Source organism: Heloderma suspectum, chromosome 5 (assembly GCF_057233095.1).
Source record: "Heloderma suspectum isolate Gila_16-S chromosome 5, 16-S_ref, whole genome shotgun sequence".
Classification (NCBI taxonomy): domain Eukaryota; kingdom Metazoa; phylum Chordata; class Lepidosauria; order Squamata; family Helodermatidae; genus Heloderma; species Heloderma suspectum.
The window spans coordinates 110931994-110955117 of record NC_139462.1 but is presented as its reverse complement, the minus strand read 5'-3'; the positions used below and the strand labels follow the sequence as shown (position 1 = coordinate 110955117).

At 42.3% G+C, this 23124-nt stretch overlaps 1 protein-coding gene across 1 annotated transcript in view; it reads left to right on the top strand.

The window, feature by feature from the left end:
* The window catches only part of STIM2 (stromal interaction molecule 2), a 101600-nt gene extending 85375 nt beyond the window's left edge, over positions 1-16225 (top strand). Inside the window, exons 4-12 of the mRNA XM_084856968.1 lie at positions 2252-2363; positions 3455-3570; positions 4454-4631; positions 5111-5288; positions 7002-7169; positions 7953-8053; positions 8345-8583; positions 11278-11512; positions 13347-16225. Coding sequence (XP_084713094.1) covers positions 2252-2363; positions 3455-3570; positions 4454-4631; positions 5111-5288; positions 7002-7169; positions 7953-8053; positions 8345-8583; positions 11278-11512; positions 13347-13827 — 1808 coding nt within the window. The 3' untranslated portion in view covers positions 13828-16225. The remainder of the gene's footprint in view (positions 1-2251; positions 2364-3454; positions 3571-4453; positions 4632-5110; positions 5289-7001; positions 7170-7952; positions 8054-8344; positions 8584-11277; positions 11513-13346) is intronic.
* Positions 16226-23124: the final 6899 nt, after the last annotated feature.

Below are 23124 nucleotides of genomic sequence, written 5' to 3'. Positions count from 1 at the left end.
ACACTAAAATAAAAGCAGCGGCAACAACATTTTAAAAGCAGAAGATAAATGTCAAGGCAGTCAGTGCAGAATGTACAATTTTAAAACACAATTTTAAAACACTTGGAGTAAAAACAAGTAGCAAGCTAAACATTTAAAAGGCTTGAGAGAATAAAAAGGTATTTGCCTGGCATCAAAAAGTAAACAGAGTTGGCATGAGTTGACACCTGCTGAACCTCCCTCTGTGGAGGCACTCGGAGCTGAGCCTCAGATGATGGTCTTAGGCCACAGGCAGGAACAAATGGGAAGATATACTGTAGCACCAAGCCAGCAGTTTTAAGTTGAGCCAGGACATGAACCAGAAACACTGGTAGTGCTGGAGCTGGACCATGAAGCACAAGTCCAACCCTTATGGCCCAGTAAGACCCCCCAAATGACCCCTTGTCTCTCCTCCTGCAATGCCTCTGCCAAAGGAAAGCACTGCAGGGGCAGCTGGTTGAGGCTGCAGCTCTGCTGCACACCATTTTAAATTAAAGCATTTTTCTTTATAAATTTGATTGGCAGCAAGCTGAACCAGTCAGATGCTGTCTTTGGCGGAGAGTGCGGCCAATGAGGGCACCGGAGTGACAGGAAGACCACCCAGTTCCCTCATTGGCAGTGTCTAAATGGTTCAGTTTGCTGCTAATCAAACTTAGGAAAGAAAAAATGCTTTAAATTAAAATGGTGTGTCTTGAGGCTGCAGTGCTTTCTATTTTGCGACAGCGTGGTTGCCCTAGGCAACCCTGCCCCCCCCCCAGCTGGAATGGCTGGCAGGGCAGCAGAGATGGGCTGGCCATGGGGAGCCCCTTCCCACGGAAAGTATCTTGCCCTGGGCTACCTCAAAGTTGGTGGAACCAGCAGCCAGTATCCAGTGGGGCTGCTTCACCTCCATTGGTTCCATGGTGCTCGTGGGGATGGCCCCTTGTGCAATGGGGCTTTCGCACTTCTGAAAAGTTCCCTTCTTCAAGCTCTGCTGACCTTCCCCATTCCAGAAATGAGCGTTTCCATTCATTTCAGGTTATTTTTAGAAGCACAAAAGCCCTGTTGATCATTGTAGCCAGTTCCAGTTAGTGTTCACTCTTGCCCCCATATTCTGTACTATGGTGGAAACGGAACTGTTTGGGGTTAACTGAAAATTTTGTTCATGGAGCAAAAACATTGCATACAACGCAGTATAAATAAACATGTTAATATAGACACATATTGTACTATTTTGCCAGTGTCAAGTTAGGATTAGGACAAGAATCCAGCAATCATTTCAACTCGTTCCATGCACCCAAGGGTGTGTTGGGCTTGCATATTGTGATGTACTTTGCTCTTCCCCCCATACTGCCTAGCAAAAGATTTCTGAAACTGAGCAGATTATGAAATATCAGAGGCCTGCTGTGGAAAGAAAGAAAAGTAAAAATTGCACTGGGTGGGTGTAAATACTTTGGCATGCCGAAAGAGCTCTTTGTATCCCAGTGAGAATGTTACTGGCTTGTAATGATAGTGTCATGTAATTTCTAAAGCTGTCAGCCGAGGCCAAGGTTATGGTCCCTTCTATATTTAAGTCATTGTGCTTTCTTGTTGTCTACAAGGTCTTGCACATAAAGAAACTTATCTCATCTAAGCAACTGGTTTTCACATTACTAATTACTGGATGTGAATATGAAGATAAACTCTTTAGCTTGTTCAGCATTGATCACTTCAGTTGTTTTGTTATTTGGGGGCCATTACTGGATATATTGCAGTTTGATGTGTTAAATGTCACAGGTAATAATATCCAGTGTACATATTACCTTCTTTCTTTCATTTTTTCATGGTCCAACTAACCTTTTCATGGTGCCCTCCCATCAAAATGGCACAAACTCATATGAGATTCCAAAGTAAATACATTGACTCCAAGAAATGGAAGCAAAGATCTCCACTCTGTTGTTAGTTTAAATGGGCATAACACCTTTTTGCTTATGCTCAATTATATAGTAAGGGATGAAGGATAACAGGATCAAGAACTCTGTGTACACTTTAGCAGTCACAAGATCTTTTATTTTTCAATTATGCCATGGAATTTTTAATAAAGGAATATTTTTAAGAATTACTTGTTCATAATCTTTCTGTAATCTTGATTCTGATGAGCACATGATGAAGACGGCGAACTTGCCAATAAGTTACTTTTTGCTTTTTAGTTGTGCTGTTGATTTAATTCTTGATAATCCGGTCTGTTTAAATAATATTTATGTGTTTGTTATAGTTCACAACTGGACGCAAGAGGAGACTCTTCAGTGGCTGGTAGAATTTGTTGAACTTCCTCAGTATGAGAAGAATTTCAGAGAAAATAATGTCAAAGGAACAACCCTGCCAAGGTGACTTTTTTCAACACTGCTAAGTTCTGTACATGTTGTACCTTTTTGTGGCAGGTTTTGAAATGTTTCTTTCAGAGAGGAGCAAAATGTGGGCTTTGTAACACACGTACATTTCACATTTTCTTCTTGTATGGGGAATGATTGAAGTGCCATGTAGTTTGTTCAGAGCATGCTCAATGACATATATTAAACTTTAGGTCAAAGTAATTTAAGGATTTCTTATCCTGAAGCATAGCTGTCAGATTTCTTCTCCTGGGGAGATATTCTGTGATTACTTTACTCACACTGAAGTAATCATGTAATATTATATAGTAGTACAGCAATATATTCATTCTAATAGAAGCTTTGATGATTCCCCGTTGGCTGAAAGTCTCCGATCCTGGAGGTTTCCAAGTATCCAATGCACTGCTGGACTGCTGCCAGCAGGGCAGGAGGAGTGACAGAGGTGATGTTCGTCTCTCTGTCCTCCTTTGTTTCCCCCCTCTTATGGCAGGGATTGTCTAAATAGGCCATTTACACCTCTAAAGTTGTATAACAGAACAGAAAAGATCCTTTTGAACAGAATGGCAGCTTGGTGGCGCAGTGGGGCCCGCCATGCTTGCCTGATTCAGTGTGCACCAAGTCAGGCAAGCACAGCAGTCCACAGACCCCAGTCTGGGGGGCTGAGCTGGCGGTAATCCACCGAGCTCAAGCCCCCACCCGGACTCCGCTGCCATCCCTAACGAGATGTTATCACTGGACTGAAAATAAAACTGTTGCAACTGTTTATTTATTTATTTATTTGGTAAACTGTCATTCCAGATACAGATACAGACAAATAGCAAAATAAGACATGTCTGAAGTTCATTATCTATTTAGTATAGAGGGACGTCTTTGTTTAACCTGACATCAGACTGGTATGTTATGCCCTGCCACCTCTGTTTTAACATTTTATATGTAATCCATGTATTCGGTACATGGAAAAACATAGTGACTGCATCAATGTGTGATTCTGGGGTTATTGCATACAGTAGAGTGTGATTTTTTTAGTTACATCTTTAATGGTTACTTTCAAGAGGAGGATCTTAAAATCTCTACTTTATTGCGTGCAGGATAGCAGTTAATGAACCTGCATTTATGATATCTCAGTTGAAAATAATTGATCGGAGCCACAGGCAGAAACTTCAGCTGAAGGCCTTGGATGTTGTTTTATTTGGACCTCTCACACGTTAGTACAATTTTAATTTACTTCCCAACCCATGCACACACCTTTTCACTGCGAGTGGAATGTATTGTTTTGCTGAACTGTGATCATCTTTGTATTTAAGCCAGCTAATTCCACAGAGAGAATATTATTCAGTGATGCATGTCACTGTGATATTGTTCACTGTCCATATGAATGGAGCGCTCTCTCTCTCTCTCTCTCCCCCCCCAAGGCAGTAGGCCAGACCTGAAAGCTACATCAAATGTCCCACTTCCCTATGAGGCCAGAACAGAGAAGTGACAATTACTAACTGTAACTACTGTAAAGTTCCCCACCAGCGGGCAGTTTTTGTCTATGTGCCTGCCTTGGGTGCATGCTCAGTAGTCCTTCTGAAACACCTAGAGCCATTAAATAGGTTTAAAATGTCACTTTCTGAAAATATCGCCCAGCTTAATGCTTACTTTTAAGTCAAATGAAATAACAGATTGCAGTGGGAAACAATAAGCTATTGTTTCCCACTGTGCAGCACCATTTGTCTTCTAGTGGGTGTCATGCTGTAGCTGAGTTAGTGTGAGGGGAATATTTCCTAGACTGGTCCAGTGGGTAATGCTAACCAATCAGGATTGCATTGCCTCATCTTTGAGACACGTGTACGCACACCTTGCCAAGAGAAGAGGAGGGATTGTGATGCACATTGCATTGCAGGTAGCCTCCTCCTAAGCTGATGAAGTGCAAACTCCTCGTGGCCACACCAGAGGAGGAGGGGGCGGGGGAGTGTGTAAGCCTGAGGGTCACTGCATCTCATTCTCCTAATACTGAACTACTGTTTAGGGTTGCATCCAGTGCATCCCAATGTATGTGTGGTGTCTAAATTGTTATATTTAATCTGTATAACTGCATTTTCCAGGACCGCCCCACAACTGGATGAAAGATTTTGTACTCACAGTTTCTATAGTGATTGGTGTTGGAGGCTGCTGGTTTGCATATACTCAGAACAAGTCTTCAAAAGAGCATATCACAAAAATGATGAAAGATTTGGAAAGCCTTCAGACAGCAGAGCAAAGCCTATGTGAATTACAGGAGAGGTATGTGAAACAAAACTTAGGGTTTATATAGTGCTTTAGGGTTGTGAAAGTCCTTGTGAGGACCTCGCGAGGCAGGTTGGTAGTACTATACCCATATTGCAGGGAGCAGAGGCCCAGAGATAGTGGCTTGCTTGTGTCACCTAGTGAGCACATGGCTACATTAATATGTGAATCGGAGACTTCCCAGGTTACACTCTTAAGCACTAAGCTACTCCAGCATTCCTATGAAGTAATCAGATTGTGGAATTCTATCATTCTTCACAAATTTGAGTGCCCCCGGTTTTAGCGGGGTAATTTTAAGAGTAAAACTCAGCTAGTTTGTCAGGCAAGGGGTAACCCTTCAGTGTTCATGTGATATAGAGAGGTGCCACTTGGTGAAACCACAGAGTAGCTTAAATTATTTGTCCAGTCAGTTGAGCCATGAGCAGAACTAAATAAACACTGTTAACATGTGTGTGGGGGAAATGTCTACTCTGAAGGCTTGAAAAAGCACAGGAAGAGAATCGGACAGTTGCTGTAGAAAAGCAGAACCTAGAGCGCAAGATGATGGATGAAATCAGTGATGCGAAACGGGAGGCATGTCGGCTGAGAGAGTTGAGAGAAGGAGCGGAATGTGAACTCAGCAGACTTAAATACGCAGAAGAGGAGCTGGTGCAGGTATTTGTACATTTTCATTTACAGCCTAATTTTCAGCTTGTTTCTGGCTTTCAGTGGCCTGGCACATTTACCATGGTGGTTTCTTTTAAAGCAGTAAACTTAAACTCCTAGTTCTAATTGCTTTAGAACTGTAGATCTAGCAGAGAAATGACATGCTCCCTTTGAGAAAGAGCTGCCCTACTGTAGCTGTAAGGCCTTTGGGGATTGGACCTCCACAGAGTTGCACCCTTTCGAGCAAGTTTATCATACTGTAGCATTTTATCAAGGGACAAGATGAAATGGTAAGAGGGGCAAGCTGAGGTCAGTTTCAGAAAAGCAGTTTAGACATATGAGGCTGAACCTGGGAGAGAAGTGCGTAACATGATCAGTGGAAGTGAAGGAGCAGGAAGAACAGGCTTGGCGATCAAATCAGGACAGGAAAGGGCAAAGCAAGGAGTGGAGCCTATGAGCTGTATGTGGTAGCTATTTGTTTCATAGGCTAACAGAAAAGAGATGTCTATATAGGGACAGGAAAGGGCAGAGACTAAACACTACGGACAGGGGTGAAGCAAGGCAAAGAGCCAGTAAGCTCCAGGAGGCCTGTGGTGTCCAACATATATGGCAGCTCAAGGAGCAGGGCTGTATCCCAGGCTCCGGAAGGCCTGTGGTTGAGTTTACCCACGGCCATTGCCCTTGATATCCACCTATACATGAAAAACTCAAAACATTTAGTTAGTTGTTCTTTGTATACTTCTTGATGTTTGTTCCAAGCTCCTGTTGATGAGCAAGGCAAATTCAGGCCCATCAAGCACCCTTGGTTTCTGCGTTGCTTTTAAGTATTAGAGTAGTAGTTCTCTGATACTTCAGTGTTTTCTTTGTTGTACAGTAGAACAAAGAAACATGTGACACTTGATAGTAGGACACTGCCTTACCTGATCTGTTGCAACTTGCAAGCCTGATGCCACAAGGCAGCATCACGATCTAAATGAGGGGCAGAACTAAGAGAGAGGGGGTGTGTGAGTTCTCTAGTGTTATATAGCTAGAAACATATTTTAAAATCTGATACAGGGTGCTTACAGACAAGGCTTTTATTGCACCATCGCCCTGCCACATTCATGGAATTTTATGAGGGGTCCAGCAGTAAGCCATGATGTTTCAGGTTTCTGTTTAAGGAAAAGAAAATGGAAACACAGAACTCGTTCAAGGGCACTGTTAATGCTTATATGCTAGGGCTGTTATCCAGTTGAAGAAATGAGACAGTTACTCATGTGAGTTTTAAGCTATTCATTAATCAATTGAATTTGTATGAATTTGTATATGAATAAAAACTATAGTTCTGACGAAAAAAGCATACTTTGTTTTTAGAAGGTGCATGCAGTTCTCATAGCAGGCACCACCTTCAAAGAGGCATTTCCTCCTGTGTGTGAGAGAATGAATGGATCTTCGAAGGTGGTGTCTGCTGCATACAGTTTCTGTATGTACTAGTATTTTAAAAATAATTACAATAATCTTAAGAAATGTTAACGGCTGCTGTCTGATTAACTGGGAGGTACATTTTCAAATCTGTTTTAGTTGATTAATTGGTTAATCAGTTAAACATCCCAGTCTTATTATATACTAATATTCAGTGGCCAACTATTCCAAATGCAGGTCACAGAAGTGTAAATGGGCAAAATCATTCTAAAATATATATTCCAGGCTTTGTGCTGTAATGACTTTGCTTATCTTTCCTAGGTCCGCATGGCCTTAAAAAAGGCTGAGAAGGAGTTTGAACTGAGAAGCAATTGGTCTGTTCCTGATGCGCTGCAGAAATGGCTCCAGCTGACTCATGAAGTAGAAGTACAGTACTACAACATTAAGAGACAAAATGCAGAAATGCAGTTAGCGATTGCCAAGGAAGAGGTTAGGTGCATTTTTGAGTCATAACAAAAGTAACAAAAGCCTGTATGCTATTGATTTTTTTCCTCTGATGATACATCTTGGGATGCAGGATTGTAGCTAGATATTTGTGTGTCTTGCACAGACTGCCTGCACATATGGACACCACACACTCTAACGCTTCACTTCAAAATTTTGGGCAAAAATAATTGCAGTTCTAGAACACTGCATTTGAGTTGTCCTTGTCTCCTGCCGCTATACCTCCCCTTTCAAAGACCTTGCGTCCTAGGGTGGTAGGACTGGCTCCTACCACTCTGCTGCACCCACTCTACTTTATAAGTTCAGTCCAGCATTTAATTAATGTTTTAAGCTTTATAATTTTGTCCCGTACTTTAAAGCTTGTGATAGACAATATCTAAGACAATAGACACATATTCCATCATACATAATGCACGCTAATTGTATTTTTAAAAATTGTTATTGTACGCTGCATTGGGCTTGCCCTGAAAGACAGTTTATGAATAATTTTAAATAAATGCTAATATTCTCCCACTCCAAGCTGCTTTGTTGGACTGAAGTACATAGTTATGGGGCAGCTGTTGAAAATACCTCTGGATATGCCTTTGCTGTTCTCATTTGTGAAGGAGTTTTCACTCTATTTTGGAGATGCTGATAGGATCTCTTTGGATGTGCTATGCCCAGGTTGCTGGTAGTTGAAGCTGGTAATACTTTTCATGCATAGCTCACTGTCTGTGAAAAGCATATAAATCTCTGCTTACCCACTGTGTTGTTTGCCCTCAATTTTAGGCAGAAAAGATTAAGAAGAAGAGAAATACTGTCTTTGGGACATTACATGTTGCACACAGCTCTTCTCTTGATGAAGTGGACCACAAGATTCTGGAAGCAAAGTAAGAGGATTGACTAGATGTGAGGCCCGTTGTGTTTGTTGCATTAACTTGTTTGATACCATAGAGTTCAGCATTTTAATGTGGATTCACATTTTGAATTAAAAATGTCAGATTCTATAATATCCATAATATTATATTAGTATTATATAAATTTACTCCAAAGGACAAATATAGGCCCTGAAGCATATAGCTTTGTTACATATCTATCTAGCTAATTATAAATGTTTCCAAGTGAAACTTGCGTAGCAAATAACTTTTTCCTTTAAAAAAAAATCTCTTATTGCTCCCCAGGAAAGCACTTTCTGAATTAACAACGTGTTTAAGAGAGCGACTCTATCGATGGCAGCAGATTGAGAAGATCTGTGGTTTCCAGATAGCACATAACTCAGGATTACCAAGCCTGACTTCATCACTTTACTCTGATCATAGTTGGGTGGTAATGCCACGCGTTTCCATTCCACCGTATCCAATTGCAGGCGGAGTGGATGACCTTGATGAAGATACTCCTCCAATAGTTTCTCAGTTCCATGGTATGTGATGGTATATCTAATAAGACATTGGATATAGACAGGAGTTTGACAAATGACTAAAATTGTTTGAAAAATTGGCAAATTGAAATATAAAATAACACAGAGTTTCAGAGGGAAGAGGCCAGCACAGCAAAGATAGTAGAGGTATAGAAAATAGAGATCATCGGGGCAAATGGAACCCCAGGTATTTAATGGAAAGTGAAAGGGCTTTGAATGTGACAGTATTTGTGGAAGTAAAAAAAAAAAAAAGATCCCTGGGAGAGAATATTGTAAGCTCTTCTGGGAAAACATGCTCTCCTTAATGGACTTTAAAATGTTTGCAAAGTAGTAGGAAGGGAGAAAGGAGCAGTCTTCTCACTCTACCTTCAGGACTGTGTTTTGAAAACTGCCTACAAACTCTTCTAACCCCCACTCCTCGGGTTTCCAAGAAGCAAGAAGCAGTATGTACCCACTTGGACCCTGAGGTCATCTTCGAAGGCCCTCCTGCAGACGTGCCTGGTGGGTGGCTACAAGAAAGAGGGCCTTCTTAGTTATGGCACCCCACTTATGGAAACCCTTTTCAAACAGGTTAATAAATAAACACATGCTGCCTTGAGAGTCCAATCTGTGCTCTGCAGGCAGTGTGGGTGCTTTTCCCTGCTTACTTCCTGGAAGGTGCAGAAAGACAGTGTTGCAGGAAGCTTTTTCTCCCCCATAGCCCTAGTTTCCTGAGAAAGGAACAGCCACATGCAAGGGGTGTCAGATTTTACCTCTGTGCTCCTTTGTGCACAGTGTGGTGCTAAAAGAGCTGCTCTTGCAGGCAGCCTCCAGATGCTGTCTCTATGAGTCAGGCTTTCCCCTCCTTGCTTTGAAGGAAGAAAAGGTGCTCTCATTTGGAATCCCCACCAGAAAGCTGCTTCTTGGCTCTCTCGTTTCGAGTAAGCCAACAAGGAGAGAGCCTTGGTCACATGGACAATGTCCAAGGGGCTTCCATTGAGAAAAAAGAGCCATATTAGTGTTGTGCAAAGAAGGGGAAGTGCCAATGTTTGCTGCCCCTTTTCGCTCCTTTCCCAGTCTCTGGAAATGAGGCAGTCGTGCCCATGGGTGACCAATGGGGTGGGGAAGGAAGGATCTCAGGTGAGTGGGGTAGGGGGTTGGTGATTACCCCTCGAAAGATATTTGCAGAGCTGATCTAAACAGCTTTCCTCAAAGGTTACACTTCATTGTTGGGCTGTCACGTTTTCCCCACCACTCAAACCTCTATTTTTTATTACTGTAAAATGTGGCTCTTTCACTTCTAATGCTCTTCTAGCACTTTGAATGAGATTGTGAGTGCAGTCTGGTTATGGGAACACCATGAACCCTATACTGAAGAGTGCTGGTGACATTACTATTAGCAATATACATAACTCCTTACTTCATAGCTGTAATGTTTTGTGAAAGTTTGTTTTTAAATTAAAAAATGGCTGTTACGAAAACTCTGTACTTCAGTACAGAAGTACTGATAGAGCTCCCCCTCCTGTCTGCAGCACTTGAAAATTACTTTGGTTTGCTTTTCATCTGACATTGCAGTGATGATGATGATGCATATAAGCACAGTACCATCTAGGCCTGAATGCTCTCCAGAATTCCAATGTTTTCTCATCAGAATGATCTAATCAACAATACTGTTAAACTAGTCTTTCACTTCTGGATATGTTTTGGTTCCCATTTTGCAGGATTTCTTGTTTCAGGTATAGTAGGTCACCTAGAGCTAATTCCACACATATTGGGGCTGTACAGATAACACACTAACCTACACTCAATGGTTGAATGTGACTTATTTTGAATAGTGGGTTGTTTGTTGAACCATGGGTTAGGGTGTTGTTTTAACGCAGCCATGGTGGCTTGTTAACCATGCAATATGGCAGATTTTTTTTCGTGCAAGCCACCTTGAGAACCCAGGGCTTGTTGTTGGGTTGTTCAGGGTGATTAACAAGCCACCCTGGCTGTGTCAGGCAATACACTAGCCCACCCTGTGGAAAGCGTGCTGAAGTCATAGAACACACTAACCCATGGTTCAACAAAAAAACCCACAGTTCAGAATAACCCACACTCAACCACTGAGTATGGGTTAGCATGTTGTGTGAACAGCCCCATTGTTTTTCTTGTTCCAGGTTGTGATTTGCCTCTACTTTATCTCAGGCTAAAATACTTTTTGTCATGACTTTCATTTTAAATCAAGTAAAAGTTTTTCATCCTTAAATTCTAGCAGACGTAAATTGAATTCCTTTTTTCCAATAGAACATAATACATAATATGTTCAGTGAGACAGTATAGGTTTCTGTTAAATATTTGAGTCAGGAGTTGCTGCCAGCATCATATTTTGTGACTTCCCATCTGACCTTCTCTATTAAGACCTTAAAAATGGTAACCAAACCTGCTGTGAGATTCCATTGGTAGAGGTCAGTTTCACACCTGACTTGCCTGCCTCATTTGCTGATGTATTTAATTACAGATTAATTCTTGGGAAGGAAGAATATAGCTTATTCAAGATTTAAATGAATTCCATCTTCATTGCTTCCTTACGCAGAATTCTGATGCTACAGGCCTGCACTGATAGGAATCTCAGAAGTAGTTGTAAAATACTCTGTCTGGAGCAGAGTAATGGCTCACTTGATAACTTTGGGCAGTTGATTCATTTTGAATAACGTTGCTCTGTTCTGTTGTTCCCAGGGTCCATTGTAAAAACTAGCACCTTAGCAAGGAGCAGCAGCATGTGTCGCTCCAGGCGAAATGTCGTGCCGTCATCTCCTCAGTCACAACACACAACACAAACGCAGCACACTCCGCATACACAAGCTACTTTGCATTGTGCAGATCCAGACATCCTTTCAGTGTCCAGTTGCCCTGCTGCTTACCGTACAGAAGAGGAGGAGGAAGCCATTTACTTCACTGCTGACAAGCAATGGTATGAGTATTGACAAGCAATGGTATGAAGTTAGAACTGGTTTTGAAGGTTATGACTTCCGCAGTTACATGGAATGTCTGTGCTTTTCCTGTCCATAGTTTGGGACACAAAAGGAATAATAAAGCGACTATTCCATATATATCTAAGAGCTGGTGATGCGATATAGAGAGTTAACAGTCTCTTAGGTATTTAGGATCCAAAGTATACAGGGTTTTATATGTCAAAGCAAGGTTAGTCAGTTATTAGTGCAGATATAATGACCTCTTAGAGATTCTCATCTGTTGCAGCATGCAAGTGGTTCTACTTGACATGGTCTGCAAGGGCACTCCCAACTTGGACACTGTTAACAGCAGTCTAACCTTAAGGTAGCAATGAAGCCAGCAGAAGGGGCTGTTCTGGGCACTTCCATCTCTTGGGTTTCCTGGGCCATATCTAATGTAGTTTCTAGGCAGTAAAAATCTGTGCTTTGAAGCCTTGTTATGGGAGAGGGACAGAACTGTGGAGCAGTTTACACAAATTTAGGGTTTTGTGAATCCAACATATGAAACATTACTCATTCAGATAAAGAGTAGAAGGTCTTCTCGGTTTTACAATTTCTTTTGATGCAGAAGGGAGGAAGGAATAGATCAGTTGTTTCCATGTATAATTTTGATTAAAAAATTATGTATTACAGTCGCATGTATGGGGTAGGCCAGATTGATTATATATTTAATTATTAGAAGTGTCACTGATTTAAATAATCTTAGGGCGCAATCCTATGGCCGCTAGTCAGTGACCAGACGGCCATAGGGTAGGTTGATTCCCGGGAACCAACCTCCGGAGCCCATGCTCCGAGGTCAGTTCCCTGAGAACTGACCTTCACCCCCTCCAAGGCAGCAATGGAACGGCCCTGTGCTCCGCGCTTGCACGAGGAGTGCACAGCAGTGAAAACGGGGCATTCCTGGGGCATTCCAGCATGGCATTCCTCACCATGCTGGGGTGAGGAAGTCGGAAACCCATTACGACGCATCCAACATGTCGTCCAGCCGCCGCTTCCCCTGCTCCGACTTCCTGTGGGTAGACAGCTAAAATCGGCTGTCTAGCTGCAAATGCAGGGTGGCTGAAGCACGGGGGGGACAATCCCCTCTGCGCTTCTCCTGCCCTGCATTGGATAGGCAGTCGCCTCTGAGTTCGGAGGCAGCCGTCTATCCTGGTAGAATTGCTTCCTCCGTTGATTTAATTGTACAAGTTTTAGTTGATCAGTTATGGAACTTAATTTAATATTTCATGAATAAAGACAATTTTGAAGCAAAGGCATACTATCTTTCTCTTTAGATGATGCAAATATCTGTTTTAGCAGACAACATCTTAGAAAAGGTGTTCCATCCTATGTGAAAGAGAAGAGAGAATGCCTCTTTTTTTAAGATGGTATTTTCCAAAAGTAGATTGTATTTGTGATAATGACAAGAACAAGTATTAAAAATTCCATATTTAAAATCTGTTGGCCCATTAATCAGGGCACATTTTCAAGCCAATCAGGAGCTCCTTTATAGTGCAATCCTATAGATATCTACTCAGAAGTAAGGCCCATTGTGTTTAATGGGGCTTACTCACAGGTAAATGCTTCTGGGATTGCACCCTTGATTGATTGATCAATTAATTATTCAAGTAGATGCAGATACTTGGGTTGGAAGGTGGTACTTTCCCATGCCTTAGCCTTTAGAAGCTTTAGTGATATAGTTAAAATTTCCATTTGACTATATTGAAAGAGTTCGGGAGAGTTTTCAAAAAATATTATTATCCTTAAACGGAATGGTCTGATACCTTACAGTTGTGTTCCTCCCTGCTGCTATAGGGAAGTACAAGATACAGGTTCCGAATGTGACTCCTTCAATTCCTCCGTTGGAAGAAAACAGTCTCCTCCTTCAAGCCTTGAAATATATCAGCCCCTGTCGCCTCAGAAAATATCCCGGGAGGAACTCTCATTAGAGGAGTCATCTACTGGAGACTCTTCCTCCCTAACAGCTGATATTTCCAGGGGTTCTCCTGACTGTGTTGGCATGACAGAAACTAAAAGTATGATCTTCAGTCCAGCAAGCAAAGTGTACAATGGCATTCTGGAGAAGTCCTGCAGCATGAACCAGCTCTCTAGTGGTGTTGCAGTCACCAAGCCTCGCCACACCTCATGTTCATCCACCAGCAGCGAAAGCAAAGCAGGTCATGAACCTTCTGCTATCCCTCGGATAAGTAGCGCCTCGCAAGACCTCTGTCAGAATGGAGAGCGAAACAAAAAGTCCTCCAAAATAAAAAGTCTTTTTAAGAAGAAGTCAAAGTGAGGCGGCTGGAGGAAATGCTCAAGAGTGGCATTGTTAGACTTTGTTGTTATTATTTTTTAAATTAAGAATGTAGTTATCAAGGTTCTCCAGGCTTGGATGCCACAGCAGGAAAACCTCTTAGGTCAACTTCTCTTCTGTTTTAAATGACTTTGATGTCAACTTGTGCCAACTGTCTATGAGAAATTTTAAATTTCAAGACAGTTTACAGTCATTTGTCTATTTATTTCTGCTTTTTTAGTTTATATATAAAACTTTTTTAAAACAAAAAAACAATAACACTTTAACACAAGCTTTAACGGACTAGTAAGCCTGCATGGGCTTGCCAAAGTTTTTTCTTGTTTACCAGAGCATCTTCTTATCTTTCCACAGAAGCTATTGCATTTGCGTACTGGACTTAAGTAACTTTTAAATGAAGTAAAACTACTTAAATTGCACTACTGTTTTCCTGACTGGAAAGTATCTTCACAAGTGAAACTGTTCAGACTTGTAAAAAGACAGAAGAGATGGGTTGGTTCATTGTTATTTTTTAGGTCGTTTTTATGTAGAAACTAGCATTTCTAACATTTGATTTCTGGAACTGGAACCTCCTTTCTTCTACAGAATGCTTATTTAAATGCATTAATTAACCTAATGGATTGGGTCCTGTTGTAAAGATCATGATTACCCAGGGCTTTCACTGTGATTTTATTGCATTGCACAGGCTGTATGGTAAGAAAAAGACTTATCAAGAGAAGAGGCTCCTGATTCCACACACAAGTGATAAAAAGACAAAACTTGATTTTGAAGGACTTTTTAAGACATTCACAACCTTAAAACCAGGATAGGGACAATTGTGGGCACTTGTTTACATACATTGACAGACAACGGATGTTTGATTTGTGAATATTTGTACTGTGGCAAAGATAATAAATTGAAAATATTATTGTGCACTGACTTGTTCTGATTTTAGCCACTCCCCTTTACAATCCAAACTCCTCAAGTTCTTGTTTGTTGGATAGGATGGTATATATTTCTGGTAAGTATTGCACTATGCATTCTCTTACTTTATTGTTGAGTTTTATTTTATAGCAGGATGGGGAACCTGTGCGCTGCCTGCCCCCAGATGTTGTTGGGCTCCAAATTCCATCAGCCCCAACCAACATGGCCAATGGTCAGGGATGATGGGACCTGTAGCCCAATACGATCCTTGAGGGCCACAGGGTTCCCCACCCATTTGCAGCATGTGCCTCAATTGGAATGCTGAGTTTTAAGTAAATCAGCAAATCAACAGCCAAATCCCAAATATGCTTATTTTGCAGTGAGTCTTACTGGCTCAGTTTAGACATGCCAAATCATAGTTTGGTGCTACATGAATAAGCCTTGAGCTTGCACGCTGCTTCTTCACGCTCCTTGGGGGCCAGTGATTCAGTTGCATTTTTTCTGTAGCGCAAGCCATAGTTTTCTGTTACATTCAAACTGCCAAACTATGGTTTGCATCATCCCTCCTCCAAATCAAACTACAGTTGGAAGTAGGGATGGATAAATCTGTTTCACTTTTTATAAGGGTCACATTTTTTCAGGCACAAATGTGTTCCATCCTATGTCCTCATCAGTTCGTGAATACCTTTTTAAAAAGTCTGCATGCAAATTCATGTGCAGTTTCCCCCTAATATACAAATTTTGCAAACACCCAATAAGGTGTACATTTTAATGCAATTTTCTATGAAGTATGCATTTTTGTACATAATTTTTGAGCGAAGAACTGCATTGCAAAATTTGAAGTGCGAAAAGAAGGGTAATTACATGTTGCATGTTGGTTCAGGAAGAGCAAATTAGGTCAGTTTGTATTAAAATGAGGACCAAACTAATTTCTTCCCCATACCTCATTTGAAACTTCCAATCTTGACTTGGAGGTCAAGCATTAGCTCAAGGACCATTTGCATATGGCAAACCATGATTTGACTTTAAATATTAATCAGCCTGCCAATTTATCAGAGAGTCTTGCTCCAGAGTGATAGGACTGGGGGCTGCAGTCCTGTACAATTACAGTCCTTGGTACTCATGTAAAATCCTAGTTCTTTGGCTTTACTTAGCCTGGTTCACACATGTATGTGGCAACACATGAGGACTGGCAACTGAATGTGTGAATGGACTTCATTAAAAAGCAATATGTTTGCAATGTGAAGTTATATGAAAGTTCTATCTGTGGTGGTATTTAACTGCGATTGCCCATTGGCCCATTCACACGTGCACGACATCCGGTGATGTTGCACCGAAGTGATGAACGTGCAGGTGTGATCTATGTCTCTGTGTGTGACAATTTGCATGATTTTGTGCTGCTAGTTTTAATGTATTTTAGAGTTGGATGTGAAGACATATAAGTGCAGTGTTACTTTGTGTGTTAACATAAACAAACATAGATTGTTACAATGTGGTGTCATTTTATAACCTAAAGTTGAGGTTAGAGATGTGAGTCAAGCTTTCACATGAAAGCAGCCAGCCTTATGCTCAGCAAGTTTTTATCTTCATGTTTTAAATTACCATTTGGTAACAAAAGAGACCTTAGAAAAGCAGTGGCTGGTTGTTCAAAGCCATCACTGTTTTTATGTTCTTGAATCATAGTGCCTCTTACTTAATCTTGACATGTTTAAAACTGATCAAGAATTTCATGGAAGTGAGTTTTGTGCTGCAAACACAAATGAAGCTCAGAAGAAATATCCAGTAAAGACTAGGACATGTTTCTGTTCATAGAGACAGTCACAGTCCCAACAACTTGTGGTATCAATAGACACCAGTAATTGGGGATCCAAGTGTTTCCTGGTGTTCATATAATTACATAGCAAAATCATTGCCAGCCCATCTTCCTTTTGCTGGTAAATAACCACGAAGGATTTACTTAGATTTAGTATATCAGATGCCTTGCAGATTGGGTATTCTTCCAGTCATTATACCTTGCCCTTGCTGTTACTACCCATCAGTAGGTTTGATGAGTTGCGATGTGGAGATTCCCCCCTTTTTGCTTTTAAATCTGCTGCTAAATTGGGAGTGAAGGCAGTTGCACTTCTTTAATTTTCCCAGTCCTGTCATATTACTCCTCCTCTCCTTCCTCTTGTGCAGACCTCCTCGTTGCAGCAGGTAAGGTAGGAAGCAGATGGCAGGATTGAGTGTGTGTGCAGACTAGAGAAACTGCAGTTGGTTGCTTCAGCTCCCAATTCAGCAACAGATTTAAAGGTAAATGGGGGTATCTCTGATTTGCAACTTGCTAATGCCACCCACCTGCTTCCACTCTCCATTAGTTAATGTAGTGCCCTCATAGTATGTCATTTGAGGCATTGTTATATCATTGCACTGAGCCTTTATCTTGTGGTGAAGATGTGGGCAGCTTTATGTAAAAGGATGCAAGTTCTACTTCCCTTTTACACGGCTCAGTGACTCGCCTTGTACAGGTAAGGTTATTTGATCCTATCTGTCTCCCCCCTGCCCTTCTCTTGCACATCTTGTGGGTATATCAATGTGAACTAATAAGTAGCACCATACCAAGACAAATTTTAGCTCATCTTGGGCCCAAGTTTTAGATTTCTCCCTCTGTGAATGACGCAGTGCTGCTTACCTGTACTTTTTTTTTTAATGGGCAAAGCAATTAAAAATAAAACTGCCAATATAATAATATGTTACCACAGTTCTGGTCACATCTCAAACAGGATATTGTAGACCTGGAAAAGATGCAGCAAAGGGCTGCTAAAACTAGCAAGAGGCTGGAGCAACTCCCCTATGAGGGAAGGTTACAATATTTGGATCTTTTTTCCTTAGGAAAAAGGTGAGCAAAGGGAGACATGATAGAGGTGTATAAAATTATGCTCCAGACCATGCGTAATTTTATACACCTCTATCATGTCCCGCCACTCCTTGCTCATCTCTCTCGTAATACTAGAACTTGGGGTCATCCAATAAAGCTGAATGCTGGGGCACTCAGGACAGACAAAAGGAAGTTCTTCACACAGTGCATAGTTAAACTGCAACTTGCTACCTCAAGCTGTAGTAACTTTGACAGCTTTAAAAAGAAATTAGACAAGTTCATGGAGGATAAAGCTATCAATGGTTATTAGTAATGATGGCTGTATATTACCTCCAATTTTGGTGGCAATATGCCACTCTGTTCCTGGGGAACATGAGTGGGAGGGTGCTATTGCACTCTTCCCATAGGCATCTGATTCCCCACTGTGAGAACAGAATGCTGGACTAGATAGGTCTCTGGTTTGATTCAGCATGGTTGCTCTTACATTCTTATCAAGAAAGAAGAGACTAATACTGTCTTGTGATTTGCTGTGATTCTGCTAAGTATTTAGCAGAATATTAGTAGTTAAATATCTAGAAATTGAAGCAGTTTTAAAATTTTCATTATTAAATTCCTAGTTTGCAGCATATGACTCTCGTTTTATCCCTACGAAATAATTGTGGTTTGGGTATTTAAAACCCCTGAAAAAAAACCCATGCTTTTATTTTATGTCGATAGAACTTCAGCCTAATACTGCTATTCTAGTGACTCAGTAATGAAACCATGTTTAAAACTGTGCTGCCTACCTTCACTGTTTCCCTTGAGAAGACATATTTGTGAACTCAGTCTATGCCTGTCTGGTAGGTGAGGCTCAAACACTTGCTGGTTTGGATTGTCGTATAGGAAGGCAGGACTGGAAATACTCAAGCCTGTTCAGCCTGGGTTGAGAAACTGCCTCTTGATGTTTATTCCCCAGCCACATACTATCCTGTCTCCAATCTCCTTTTTTGGGGTCAGGTTTTGAAACATATGTTGCATTGCGGCTCCACATATATATCCGGATGACATAAGATCCATGGAACCTTCAAGTTCAGTTTCTGGCCTGGTTATGATGCAAAGCTCTTGCTTGTGGCAAGAAATCACGTCACTAGTTTCACGTGCTCAAGGGGGCTTTGTTCCTGCGTAGCTTCAGCATCATCACATGGAAATCCACTTTGGGAATAGAGAGGACTTTTGTGATATGGCATGGTGAGGTCTCCTATTCAAAGAAAACAAGGTTTAAAAGAAAAGCCCGCTGGGCAATGCCTTAGGTAATTCTTTGCATTTCAGCCTGTTTCTATAGCCATTGAGTGGTGCTTGTAAACAGGAGAACTGCTCATCATTAGCCTTATTACATCTTTCAGTGGCCCTTGACACAGTTGACCATGAGGTGGCATCGGCAATATTTATTTTGGCAATGTCCTGCATGCCAATTATATGCACATACATCCTAGTAGAAAGAGGAAGAAAAACGCTGACAATAACCACCAAGGCAGAAACAGAGTTAACATGCAAAAATAGCCTCAGACAGTCCCAAAAGGTTTCTGAAAAGTGGTGTTTTCACCATGTGCCTGAAGACATACTGTGTTGGGGCCAGGCAACCCTCAGGGAGAGTAGAGCAGATGCCACCACTAAGAAGACTCTGTTATTACACCCCCACCAAGCTTCATTTAGTGAAGATGAGTGGGACCTCAGAAGTTAAACAGAACACATGAGGGGGTATATATAGGACAAGGCGATAGTTCAGGTATGCCAGTCCCAAGCTGTTCAGGACTTTATAGGTAATAAGTAGTAACACATTGAAATCAAGCCTGGTGACTTGCACCGGGCAACTGGTGCAAGGCACCATAGAAGGACCTGGCAGTAGGATTGCAGTTCATTCCTGGCATGGAGCTGCCCAACAGTGACAAGAGATAACTACCTATCTTCTCTCCATGGGCCCATCCCTATGAGCTTCCACCAGGGTTCCATCTCATCCCTATTCCTCATCAAATGTGTACATTAGCCGTCCACCTAAGATCACATTATTTCATCATTAGGTATTATCAGTATGTTAAGGATACAGTGTCAAGATTGGGCCCAATCTCCCTAGTTTGGTTTCAGACTCTGAGTCAGATTTCGAGGTAGCGCTAGAAAAAGCCCAGCCAAGACAGGGAGTGAGGGAGGAAATTCCCCAAGACTATCCAGGAGTCAGGGATGAAACTTCCCAGGGGCTTATTGAACAGGCCCAGGTTCAGAGACTGTCATCCCCCCCACCCCATGGGAACTCACCCTTTGTCCGACAGGGAGGGAGTACCAGAACTGACAGACACCAGAGTTCAGCGGGCAGGGTTGAGAGGAGGTGGGAGGCGGTCCATCTGATTGGCTGCCCTTCAGAAGTTGGGTCAGGAGGCCCTCCCCAAAGGAGGAGCCCGGTAAAAGCCTGGGCACAGAGGGAAACCATCCATTTGAGCAGACAGGGAACTGCCTTGCTTTGTTTAGCTAATTAAGCATAATGCTATGGGTGTGAAGAGGTGTTATTAACTGAATAAAGGTTTTGTGGATTGCACAGTCTCCGTTGCCTCACTACTCAGCAGGAGGGTTGAGCAATCCCTGACACGCAGCTCTGTCTTCTTCAGACCACAGCCTTCATGTTTCTTCTCTCTCAGTGGTTGATTATGGCTGGGGGCATGGCGGGTGAAGGGCTACAAGTAGGCAAGCAATGAAGTAAAGATGTCTAGATGTCTCTAGCCCTGGAGGATATTAATTCACCTGTTATTGGTGGGCTGCAACTTCCCTTTTATAAGTGGGATTGACAGCTTTGCTCTGTCAGTGAATTCACCTAAATGCTCTAGGCCACAGGGCTGTAGTGGCCAGCACCAAGTAAGAAGCTCATGACCTGAGCACTCGAAGAACTACGATTACAGGAAGCAACCTGTATTTTCCAGTTTCAGGCCTAGCAGCTGCCACCGTTACCTTTGCTGCAGTCACAACTCGATGCGCTAGTTTTAACCTCTAATCTAAATCAGGGGTGGGCAGAAAGTAGATCTCAAGATGTTTTGGACTTCAGCTCCCAGTATCCCTGACCATTGGCCATGCTGGCAGGGGCTGCTGGGAGTTGAAGACCAAAATATCTGAAGATCTACCTTCTGCCCACACCTGTTCTAAATGTCCTGGGCGAGATTTGCCACTGAAATTTCTACTAAAGTGACATTTCAAAGTTCATTTAGGGATTCTGTCTCACTCATGTTAAAAATGCCAAGGGAAGCGGGACATTTCAGTAGGACTAGTGAAGGCTGCAGCCCTATACAAACCTAAGTGGGAGTAAATCTCACGGAACTCAGTAAGACTTTGGGGAAAGCAATCTTATAGTCCCTAGACAGCATGGGGGGGGGGGGGGGGCATAGGATAGTTCACATTCCTGGATCCGAGGTAAGAGACAGCTCTCTGACCTTGGACCCAGGAGTCTGAGCTCCCCTCCCCCTCGCAGCCACCACAAAGAGAACTGTGCTGGCTGCCTCTCCAAGGTTGCAAAGGTGACCTCTGAGGGAAGGGAAAGGAGGCCTGCCTCCCGCTCTGCTTTGGCTGGCCGTAAGCCTCCAAGTCTGCAGGCTTATAGCTATCCCCATAGGATTGTGCCGTAAGCAGATATTTCCAGCACAGTCCTATGCATGTCTTAGGTATACGTGTGTGTGTGTTGGAAAGATACTAGTACGGCGTATTAGTTATCCTGTTTGGTCTTTCATTTTTGCCTGTCTCATCTGAGGAAGAGAAATCAACCCCTGTTACTGAAAACATAGTTTCCCCGTCTCTTAATTCAAATGGCCAATTGCTGCCATTTACCTTTTAAGCACCTCAAAGTATTCTTAAATATTCTATAGAAATGTTCCAGTTCGAGACAGATACATGAAAATTAAATATTCTTATCCTTCCTTGCACACAAGTTACAAAACCAACAGCACTTAATTTAATCACCAGAACCAAAGAAGAGAAAGCATTCTAAACTGGCTTCCCTGGGCTGGCTTTTCACAAACGGCTTCTTGCAGTCACCCTGACCTGGTTCGCACATAACGGCAATTTCTGGGTGATTTAACCCAGGAATTGCTGATATCTAGAGGAATATTGAAAAATTTCAGTGGCAGAGCGTACTGTGACAAGGGGTGGCTTTTATGAATGTTAAGAAGAGCCACGCTGGATCAGACCGAAGTTCTATCTAGTCAAGCATTTTGTTCCCACAGTGGCCAGCCAGATGCATATGGGAGGCCCACAAGTAGGACATAAGTGCAACAGCACTCCCTTACCCCCCCCCCGCAGTATTTGCTCTGCCACTGCAAATGTTGACCTAAGCTGTGCAATTGGGCCACCATACTTGCATCATTCCAACTGAAATCAACTTTAAACAAAGGAGGGGAGAAGCCTCTACTATTGTTTGTCATGCTACGCCTCCCACCACCACTTTCTTTTCAAAAACCTCCTGCATCACCTGAACACTACTTCCTCCCACATATTTTCTGGTGAAAAACTCTTGCTGGGTGTTTCAGCTCAGCTTTATTTGTGTGAGAGGTGGTTTCCTTCCTTTTTATCGTGTTATACTCTCTCCCATTCTCTGTGGTGTGTCAAGAGTAGTTTCTTGGTGATATGCTCTACATTCCAGTTAGGAACACAGGAAGTTGCCTTATACTGAGTCAGACCATACTGAGTCTAGCCCAGTATTGTCGACACTGACTGGGAGCGATGGCTCGCCAGGGTTTCAGGCAGGATCCTTTCCTCGCCCTACCTGGAGAAGCCGGGGATCAAACCCGGGACCTTCTGCATGCAAAGGATGTGCTCTGTCACACTGAGCTATGGACCCTTCCTCAGCTCTGAACCATGAGGACACATCTGAAGATCCCAAGTGTGTGAGACAATGTATGCATTTTTAACATGAACAAAATCCCCCCCCCCCCTGTGATGAGCAGGAGATACTGACTTTCTTTTATTGATCAAAGCAGGGGCTGAGCTAACTAGTTTGGAGTGGTGTACGTTTTCAAGTAGCACCCCTGTGTTAAGTGTTCAAAGTAAGAGTGCGTACTCAGAATATTTCAACAGTCATAGCATAAGTAATCTGTGCTGAGTGATCTTAAGTGCATTTTCTGGGTGAAATCAAGGCCCAGCCTGTTCAGTATTCTTTGCAACCAGCAGGTACCAGGTGTGCTACTGGAAAGTTTACCTGCACTTTACCTTCCACCCATCTCTGGTTGTGAATCATTTATTTTTGTTTTTTTAAAAAGCAAAACAACCCTGATGTCTCTTAGTAATGGGGTTTCACCTGCGTAGATCACAGCTGGTACTTTTTGGAAACTATAAGTGGGGCGCTGCAAGCTTCTTTCCATTGGCATCTATCCTACAGAGGGTGAGAAGAGCCCCTAAGATGCTTTCAATTCTAATTTATTCAGCTTGCTGTTTCAGTGTAAAGCCTGTGAATCACTGTGTGTTTTGTTTTACATTGCCCCTGACAAAGAGTTTAATCAAAATACGTTGGGTTA